This window comes from Arachis ipaensis, chromosome B05 (genome assembly GCF_000816755.2).
Source record: "Arachis ipaensis cultivar K30076 chromosome B05, Araip1.1, whole genome shotgun sequence".
Classification (NCBI taxonomy): domain Eukaryota; kingdom Viridiplantae; phylum Streptophyta; class Magnoliopsida; order Fabales; family Fabaceae; genus Arachis; species Arachis ipaensis.
Genome location: NC_029789.2, coordinates 15,526,478 through 15,534,991, shown reverse-complemented (window position 1 = coordinate 15,534,991; position 8,514 = coordinate 15,526,478). Strand labels below are relative to the sequence as shown.

The 8,514-nt window shown below is 37.1% G+C and overlaps 2 protein-coding genes and 1 non-coding gene across 8 annotated transcripts; 2 read left to right on the top strand and 1 right to left on the bottom strand.

Annotated features, from left to right (window-relative positions):
* LOC107643082 (probable E3 ubiquitin-protein ligase RHB1A) lies at nucleotides 95-2,293 on the top strand. Of its 4 annotated transcripts, none has more exons than XM_016346642.2 (6): nucleotides 95-222; nucleotides 595-713; nucleotides 1,201-1,246; nucleotides 1,358-1,567; nucleotides 1,663-1,772; nucleotides 1,843-2,061. In XM_016346642.2, the coding sequence occupies exons 2-6, from the start codon at nucleotides 651-653 to the stop codon at nucleotides 1,870-1,872; spliced, it is 459 nt and encodes a 152-aa protein (XP_016202128.1). In that variant the 5' UTR covers nucleotides 95-222; nucleotides 595-650; the 3' UTR covers nucleotides 1,873-2,061. The 4 variants fall into 4 exon arrangements, with proteins under 4 accessions (XP_016202128.1, XP_016202127.1, XP_016202126.1 ...); XM_016346641.2 differs by having other exon boundaries at nucleotides 1,201-1,270; XM_016346640.2 differs by having other exon boundaries at nucleotides 1,201-1,567; nucleotides 1,663-1,760; nucleotides 1,843-2,293.
* On the bottom strand, nucleotides 219-8,110 carry LOC107643081. Of its 3 annotated transcripts, none has more exons than XR_001620744.2 (3): nucleotides 7,545-8,110; nucleotides 7,080-7,237; nucleotides 219-230 (listed from the first exon to the last, which is right to left on the bottom strand). XR_001620744.2 is itself a non-coding variant. In XM_016346636.2 (3 exons), exon 3 carries the CDS (start codon nucleotides 6,661-6,663, stop codon nucleotides 3,700-3,702), a length of 2,964 nt encoding a protein of 987 aa, XP_016202122.1. In that variant the 5' UTR covers nucleotides 6,664-6,726; nucleotides 7,084-7,237; nucleotides 7,545-8,070; the 3' UTR covers nucleotides 3,347-3,699. The 3 variants fall into 3 exon arrangements, 2 of the variants coding, with proteins under 2 accessions (XP_016202122.1, XP_016202124.1); XM_016346636.2 differs by lacking the exon at nucleotides 219-230 and adding an exon at nucleotides 3,347-6,726 and having other exon boundaries at nucleotides 7,084-7,237; nucleotides 7,545-8,070; XM_016346638.2 differs by lacking the exons at nucleotides 219-230; nucleotides 7,545-8,110 and adding exons at nucleotides 3,347-6,726; nucleotides 7,320-7,536 and having other exon boundaries at nucleotides 7,084-7,237.
* Nucleotides 2,870-2,941, top strand: TRNAT-UGU. Its single transcript has one exon. It is a non-coding gene; the product is annotated as a tRNA-Thr (tRNA).

The following is an 8,514-nucleotide window of genomic DNA, read 5'->3' as shown; positions in this document are numbered from 1 at the left end:
CCTAAACTTTTTTAAATTTAAAATAATCAAATTATAATAAAATCTATGTTAAAAATTACAAAATAGAGATGCTATAAATAAAAGTATAAAACACAAAAAATAATGAATTAGAAAGGTGGTGGTGGTGTTCTCTGCCGAAATTGGCTTTGAATCTGAAAGCTCCAAGCATAGCTCATCATTCCTCACTCTCTCGCTCGTAGCTCCTTACCACCTCTACTCTCTGTAAACCCCTCTCACTCTCTTTCTCTTTCTCTTTCTCTTTTATATTCCTTTCCATTTTGTATATAGAGATACGAAATTCGCCGCCTTTGTTCGATTATTGTTTCCGACTTAGCTGAATTATTATGTGTTTTCCTTTTCTGATTAGGTTTTGTGAATTCTCATGAATTCCAATTAACTAGCGTACTGAATCCATATATAACATGCAATAACCCCCACCGATTCGTTAATAGGTCCTTGATCATCATCGGACGCATGCATGATCGTAGTTACGTGAATGTATTCATTCACATATAGTATATACCGTATTAATCAAGTGTAATCTTAGCTTCTAAAATGCTGTATCTTTCTTGTAAAATCGTGTTGTGATGAAAGGTGAAACGATGAAACCGATGGTACTATCTACTTTTGGGAGCTGGATATAAGAAGACATGGGTGGTTGCTGTTGCTGTTCTTCCAAGGACACTGATTCTGCTCAAAATACCTACTATTACGTCAGTATATCCCTGCACTACTTGTGCTTCCATTACATTATATTTTATGTTCTTCTTTTGAATTCAGCTCAGGGCCGTATAAATCAACAGTAATATACACGTATATAACTAAAAGAGGAATGCTAGAAGGCCATCAAATTTATTGTTTTTGGCTATTAGTTAGTCATTAATATTTAAAAGTATGTGATAAAGTATGTTGTTAAATTTACTAGATTAAAAGAACTAGACTAAAAGAATTGAGTTGATGACTAAGTGATGGTAAAAAATAATAAATTTTGATGGTCTCCTAGTATTTTTCTAACTAAAATTGTAAGTATGGTATACATAATCCACAGATATGATTTTATTCTATTAAGTATATTTTGGTGTCTATTGTCGTCGCCAAACATCTCCTAATTTATACTGAGAATAAACTTCTAGTCCAACATCTTAATTGTTCATGATCTGCAGTCAATGTGTTAAGCCATTGTTTCAATTGTATATGCAGTACCCCAGAGTATCAGAGGAGCATGTTCCGTTATCATCCAATCATGGTGCTGCGTCTGTTTTTGCTGGAGGTCTGTTAGTTGATACTAACCTAGATACTTCAATTCCTGATACTTATACACCACCTCCTGCTCCTGCACCTTTCAATGTTACATTAGGTCCCAATCCAACTCTACCTGTAGCCAGAGAAATTTGTGCTGACAAAACTAATGCATCAGCTGCTGGGGCAAATCATGAGGCCTCGGCTAAGTTGGAAGAGCTGAAGGAATCAGCAGGGCTCAAAGTTCAGACAGACCTAGAACTACGAAAACTGGTAGAACCTATCATTTTAGAGGAAGAGGAGGATGTGTGCCCAATTTGTTTAGAAGGTGATATATTGTCACAGCTAATTTTGCTTTCACCGTGAAATAAGCTTTATTATGTAGCTGTTGAAGATGATAGTTTTCATGTTTTAAACTTGCAGAGTATGATGCAGAGAATCCAAAACTCACTACAAAATGTGATCATTATTTCCACCTTGCATGCATTCTGGAATGGATGGAAAGAAGTGAAACTTGTCCTGTATGTGATCAGGTTTGTCTCGATCATTCCCACTTTTCAACATATGCCCTTGTGGAATACACATGTTTATCTTTTCATACAGGATATGGTTTTGGACCCTCTCATTCACTGAAGACATCGCCAACTTTGTTCAAGCATGCTGTAGATTGTAGAGAGCTCTGGTTAAAAGCGCTAAACTTTTCTGTTCTGGCAACCCAAGTATATGGTTTTATTTGTTCAGGTTTCAAGGTTTCGTGGGGATTCTTTTTCCATTTCCTATGCTCAATCCGGCTTGTTGATAACGGGAAATTTCATTCATCTATGTGGTTATTTAGTTAGAAAGTTGAAGTGATATCCGCAGACCAAATGGAACAGTGAACTGTTGTAAATAGAATTTATATGATTCACAGAGCTTATTCTTGGAGACAACTTGATTACAGAACAGAGAAGTGAATATATTTTTAGTTTACTCGTAATGTCTATCACTGTTGTAGGATTCTCGTTATGTTGCTTTTATCTCTCATTTGAATATAGCTATATATCCTTCTCAGCGATATTGAATTGGAATTTCTTGCAGTAGAGAAACTAAATATCTTTCTTAAAAGGAATATAAATGTTATCGGGTAAGCAAAATTAAGATAAGACACTTTCATGTATTCGTTTGCAAATTGATATAATACGCTATTATGTAGAACGTCAAGAACATCTTACTTTTGTGAGTGAAGAGTGAAAACGATACATCTATCACTCCCTGCACCCAACTCAGTCTATCATCTCCAACACTTAGATGGAGCACTCGAGGGAAGTCGAAGTTCTTTGCATGATGGTGCATATCATGTTCATGCTTTAGCGATGACAAAAATCTCGTAATGGTGTGTAATTCATGAACTCATGATGTTACATCTTCTAGGCAGATATAGATTGCTGCATCCATAAATGATTAAACCCATAAGATTTTACATGTCATTTGATTGACATGATGAAGCAGTATGTTTAAAACCCGAGGCACATTAGTTAATTCTTATAAGCTGGCAACATACACGGACACGGGTTTAAACATATCATATTATTCAGGTATTAACTGATAATATGGTCATTATTTAATGTTTAGTTAATAATTTTATCAATCAGCCCCTATAGCTCAGTGGTAGAGCGTCAGTCTTGTAAACTGAAGGTCCGTAGTTCGATCCTGCGTGGGGGCAATTATTTTAATTTTCCACCGTCAGTCTAAACATATTAAAATTCTATTTTTTCAATACTGAAAAGAACAGAGACAAAATCAATTGCGAATTTGCGATGCATTTTTACTGTAGTCCACAGTAGCTCATTNNNNATAGTAACAGCCTCCCCTGTTCATATTCACTGTTCCTAGTTGGTAAAGAAACATGCATAGTGCCATTTAGTTTAGCTTTTCATTGAAAAAAAAAACAAAAAAACAAAAAGGAACACGCATGGAACTCTTTGGGTATACATAATTATTTTTATTTTATCGACACAAGTACAATCAGCCAGTTCACTACATGTTATATAGCTTGTCATTTCTTTGAATTTATCTAAACCAAAAAGAGCTTCTTGTACATGTACCTAGATAGAATTGAAATCTTCCATGATTCTAAAGCCTTGAGCGGTGTCCTCATCAGATTGATAATGTGAAGATAATAATTCAAACATGATAGCTGCCTTAATGTGATTGTGATTGTTCATTCAACCACTTGCCAGATTGTGCATGTCAATGACTCAGACATCCACATCAAAACAAAAAAGCAATAATTTGACCTATGTTACCATTAGTTTAGCAGTGGAAAATAAATAACAAACTAACAAAGGGATTACAAAAGGGTTACTGAGTATGGAGTAATGTTGAATGGAACAGTATGCTAAGTTTTGATTTATTAGAAATGGTTTGTGTATAAAATATAGAGGTAGATTTTTCCTATTCCTTTGTTACAAGGTACAAAATCTAAGTAGTTGAAGCATGAACTTGGACATTAGAAATAAGCCTGGGGAGTTTTCTTAATGTTTCACGAGCAGATATAGTATCTGGATGATGCTCACCACAAATTGAAGTTCTGATGAAAACAGCCTTCTTGATTAGATCCTCTCCAATATCAAACTGGGCACCTCTTAGCATTAGCTTAGCTCTAGTTTCAAGAACAGTGGCTCTACACAAAGCCAGTTCTTCCCAAAGAGAAGGATTCAACTGAGCATTAGTCTGGACAGACCTCCAACAAAGCGATTTCTGGAGGCACTTGTCCACCGGCGTAACGAATGCTTGGTCGGCAGCTTCCAAGGCATTGGTGCAGAGCCGGAGAAGCTCAAGAGCCGCCGTGCAGCGAGAATAAGTGATGAATGTGTGAATGGCAAGAGGCAGAACCATTCTTTTGACAAGATATAAAAGCTCAGACACCTTGAGCTCAACAACTACCGGATCGCGGCCGAATCCAAATAACAGAAAACAAGCAGCCCATAAATGATCAAGAGTTTGTGCTATTGATCCTTGAATGATGACAGCTTGAATCATTGCTTGTGCAGCTCCAGGAACATCTCTTTTCCTGGCATATACTTTGATGAGCTCATTGAATTGGATGTAACCTTCCTTAGTGCTACTTCTTGCAATGCTAAATCTTAACAGCAAAGAAGATGCTTCTAATTCTGATTTTTTGATGTATGAGGATGTGAATCCACAAGTTAAGGCTTGGAGTAACTTTCTAAACAAGCATCTGCCCTGGCACTTTTCTGGTATCTTGTTAGCTGCTACTGCCAATAAGGAAACTGGAATTGCACCAGGAGCAAACCATCCGCTTGCCAGCACCATTCTGGTTGCCAAGCTTCTTGGGCCATCTGCATGATCAAAAATGGAGAAACAAACTTCGAAAAGCTGCACAAGAAATGTGTTCTTCCTCCACCACCGGTCTTCTTTTCCGCTCCACGACATTTCCTTCAGAGGCATTCTGTTTATGGTTTCTAGAAGCCTGGTTGGGGTTATTGGTAGTTCAGACAAAATTGCACTCACAATGGCAAGGCCTAATGTTAATCTTCCAAGTTTCTCCTCAATAGTCCTCAGAGCATCAACCTCTGTAACTGGATAGTCCTTGCCAATACCTAGCATTAGAGACAATGCTTCAACTCCTGATAAGTATGAGAGCTTCAAAGGTTCCAAGTTCATGATGCAAGGAAGGCGTGTCGATATGATCACATGTGTTTCGCCACCAAAGCGAGGGAGAAGATCCATGACAGCAAGTTTGTGATCCCACCAATCTTTTTCGCTCTCCAAGTTATCAATTATCACAAGATATGGAATGTTCCTCATCAGCTCTTTTCGAACTCTAGAAATCGCTGTGATCTCCTGCTCTTCAAAGCCTTTGATCCTATTTTTATCCAAACTGTTCTCAATTCCCACATCAACTTCCAAAAAAGATCTGAGGTTAAGGTAGTTTTGCCTTATATATCTGCCTTCCCCTCCTATCCATAAAATCATCTTGTATCTCTGATGAAATCTGTAAGCAAATTCAAGAATGAGTTCTGTTTTACCAATTCCTGCATCCCCTGAAACACACGCAATACCTTTCCCACACAACATATTCCTTCCCCTTTTCCTTCTAGCATACTTTCCACGCTTGAGCCTTGAATGGTAGTGCTGCATTTCAATCTCTTTCTCTGACTCCTTCCATACAACTGGCTCTTTCTGTTTCTTGCAGCCATTTCCTGCATGCTTTTCCCTCCATCTTTCATCTAGCATATTACTCTTGCCCCAACCAATTGTCACATTCTTTCTTCCTGGTTTAGCCTTAAGTTCAATGTAGTCCTTCTCTGCATCTCCAGTGACATCTCCAAAAAGCATAAACTCCAGTTCTGAAAGCTCTTTCTTTCTCCCAATAAAACTCTCATTTCTGGTGAAAGGGAACTCCTCTTTTTCAATTTTTTCTCTCCACTTAGTCAAATTCTCACCAACACTTCTCCTACCCAACCTCATTGCTATTAATGTGACAGCTCTCAGTATGCAATCTCTCCAGTTTCCATCCTGCGCTTCCAGTTTTGGTTCATCAACCCGAGAGAGGCCGTGCACGGCATCTCGCCACTCCTGTTCCAATCCTTCATACATAAGCCAAAGTTCACCTCCATGTTTTTCCCACAGCTCACCCCTCTTTTCAATTATGTCCCGGACAAGACAATCGGCTGGACTCAAATCAAAGTATATTGGAACCAAATTCTTCTTGCTAGAAAAGAAATGCAGCTCCTCAATAGTGTAAGGATTCTTGAAAGACTTGTTTGTTATAATCACTATCCCAAAAGAAGCAGCATTCATGGCTCTCTCCACAATGCCAAGTTTGCGAGAGCTCCTACATCGAGCCCTGTCTGATACAAAGCAACTGATTCCTTGAAGTTCTAATTCAGCACGAAGCCAATTAACAAATCTTACAAAAGGAGGTTTTGAGCCATGTAATCCAATGAAAACATCACAATTCCTTAATCTATAAGAAGAACATGATGTAGAATCTGGAATGGATGAAGTTCTATGACATCTATCTTTCTTATCTCTTCTCTCTTTCTTCGCAAAATATCGATCATCCCGGTGATAGCATGAACTAGATATGCTACTGCTAGATATGCCAACTGAGGAAGATATCCGATCAAGTTTTTGCAAATCACCTGAGTTACCAGATGCATCTGGGAAGGTGCATCCAACATTTACATCAAACTTTGGTTCTTGAATGATGGAACTGGTGCTAGGGGAAGCAGCATCCAAATGAACCACCCTATTACTTGGACCTGGAGCAGCATCAGGTATGAGTGATGGTGATCTTGGAGAGAAGAAGGGTGACTGGTTTGCTGAAAAGAATGCTGAAGATGAAGATGACATATTCCTTAGAGTCATGGCTTTTAAGGACCCAGACATGGGGCTCTCTTCTTCAATATCCATCATTCCCCAAGTTATCAAAGATATCAAATCCAACCATGCAAGCAAACAAATTTTACAAACACCCCTCTGAAATTCAGGATTATATTTGTTAGCCACAACCTCTATTCCAAGTTATAGATCTCGAATTTTACATACACAAAAGAAAAACTAATATGAAGAAACAAAAACTTTATTCCTCAAATCACACATAGCTCAAACCATTTTAAGTAGCAATTGCCAACATGGAAAACTTCACAGAAAGATTTTGAACATAAAAGAAAAGAACGTGTCTGTTTTATGCAGCAGACTCAAAAATAACACAGAATTTGCTAAGTAATTCTTTAACCAAATTTTAAAATCAAAGAAGGAGATGGCATAATGTCCAAACTTATCTTAGAGATTGAGTTGATAAAATTGCATAGTGATTCAGATCTGAATACTTACGTGGATGCCACGCTGAAACACAGTGTCGCAGATTCACTGTTCTGGCTCTTTGAACAAATAAGGAAGGATTATAAACTTATAACCATTAAGACTTATCCAATTCATATGCACTGTGAAGTGTGGACAGTGTCAATAACGAACTCCAACAACTCACCTAAGAAAATTTAGAAAAAAACATCATCATAAGAGGTAAAAAGGAAAATCACGCATAAATAAATACAAATATATATTATTACATATCATTGATCATTGAAGCTTCAAATAGATCACCATCTATGAATGGAAGGCTTTAAAAACGCAGACACGCCTTGAAAAACTAGTGAGACATATGAATGTGTTATGAGTGACCCGTGATGTGAAGTGCAGAAATTATTGCGTCAAAGTGTTTGCGGGGAAGAGCCCATTTTTAGAAAAAGAAGAAAAGATAGAACTTGTTGAAAATGAAGGCAAAAAGCTCGTACCTTTTTGCTCAGAAGGAGTGTGGGAGATGGAGAACAAGTCTTGAGGGTTCAGAAACACTAGCTGTTTTTTGATAACCACGCCATTTTATGATTTTAATTTGTTTTGTTTTGTATTTGTTTATATATATAATAACTAAAATGTTGTCTCAGTAGTACTCTATCTGCCTTGTTAAATCTTAAAAAGAACCCTTTTCACACCCTAGATTTGAATATTGTATGAATCTTCTTGTTATGTTATTTATGTAATTATTTGTATGTGTGTGAGTGTGAGTGTGACAGTGTTGGTGTTATGTCTTCTGGGGCCATAGATATTTGTATTATAATGGGTAGGAGATGAGTATTTTCAAGGTCTGCAAAACTGAGAAAACTGGTGTGAAGAGGGAAGGAGCACCGTTAGAAGAAGGCAATGGGACCCTGAGCAGTGACCAATGAGTAGGGTATGGTTGGAATTGGAATTGTAGGCTCCACAACCATATTCATATTTATACCACCGTTAATTTTGCAGACCTATATATCATAATCATATCGATACTGATTGTGATTTCGATTTGGAGCATTCCTATTTTGTTTCCACATTCTCATTTCTTTCTTTATTAGAAGGACTTACCCTTTACGCTTTATTCACATATACTCCAACACTTTTTTTTAATGGTATAAATATCATATGATTTTACATATACTATGATATTTTTCATTAATTATTAGTAAGATACATATAGATAGTCCAAAGCTGACAACGTGGCGTTTTGTTTTGTTTTGTTTTGATTCTGTTTTGTACTTTGGATATGAGCGTGACACAGTGACTGACGTTATGAGTGAGAGGTTCTAAATTCCAAGGAGTACCAAAGGTATCACTTCTCACTTCTCACCCGTTTTTCATATTTGTACTTCCCATTATGCTTTTTCTTTCTTTTTTTTACCCCTTATTATTTCTGGAAGGAAATACTTATTATTACTAAACCTTTTTTTA